This window comes from Maniola hyperantus, chromosome 9, assembly GCF_902806685.2.
Source record: "Maniola hyperantus chromosome 9, iAphHyp1.2, whole genome shotgun sequence".
Lineage (NCBI taxonomy): Eukaryota > Metazoa > Arthropoda > Insecta > Lepidoptera > Nymphalidae > Maniola > Maniola hyperantus.
The window spans coordinates 15,912,354-15,913,279 of NC_048544.1; the positions used below are offsets into that span (position 1 = coordinate 15,912,354).

General features: G+C 47.2%; 1 protein-coding gene across 1 annotated transcript in view; it reads left to right on the forward strand.

Annotated features, from left to right (window-relative positions):
• The window catches only part of LOC117985332 (two pore calcium channel protein 1-like), a 17,298-nt gene extending 16,372 nt beyond the window's left edge, over positions 1 to 926 (forward strand). Inside the window, exon 7 of the mRNA XM_034972019.2 lies at positions 724 to 926. Within this exon, the coding sequence (XP_034827910.1) occupies positions 724 to 926 (203 nt within the window). The remainder of the gene's footprint in view (positions 1 to 723) is intronic.

Sequence of the window (926 nt, forward strand, 5' to 3'; positions counted from 1 at the left end):
CACTGCAGCACTGCAGCACTGCAAGGATCACTGATCGTGGATAGCTCGTTGATATCAAAATACATCTGACGATAAAGTTTAGGTATCTAATTGTGAATCTGAGAGTGTGGTTGAACGAGAGCTGTTAGCCGCATCTAAGTAGGTACAAGACCTACCGTCGAGTGGTTGTATGTATGTAGATTGTAGACGAGCATGCCTTATAGTTCATAGATAACGGCTTCCGTTGAACAGTTAACAACTGAAGCCGATACCTTAACCGTACCTGCTCGACGCTCGCACGTCGTATGATGGTTAGTGGTTACATATAGCTAACTCCAATATAGTTAGGTACTCGTACTTACACTCGATGAGAGTTGTATACAACTTGTATGCTTCCATTCTATATTATGTAGGTACTTTATAGCTACCATCTAATACCATATTTTTTGCATAAGATTCTACAGCGGTCGATTTGTCAATCAGTCTAGCGAGTTTTTAATCTACTCGTTTAAAAAAAATTGGTGTGTCCTGTGTCCATTGTCCGGTGGAGAGGAAACAAAAGCTTCCAATAAGGCCCTACCGAAATCAGAAAATTGCTGAGGGCACGCGGCCGTCCGCCTCCGCGTCCGCCTCCGCGGAGGAGCTGCGTCTTGCGGCGCTCCCCGCACAACCCCCGCGCTAACCCGGCCCGGTACTTTAACCCGCAATCCCCGATTGCCATCTCGACCTGTCCCGTATCTTCAGAAAATTTAAAAGACGTCAACAGCATCAGGCGCATCGTTAAAATGCGCCAGCAGAGGGCACGTCGGCAGAGGCGTGCCGCTCAGGTCACGGACATTGTCACTGTTGACAAGTGTGTTAGTGTACTACCACCTTTACAGCTGCCCACCACGGATGCGTATTTCCATTATAATTCTAAACGAGTCACACCCAGAGTAACAGTGTGA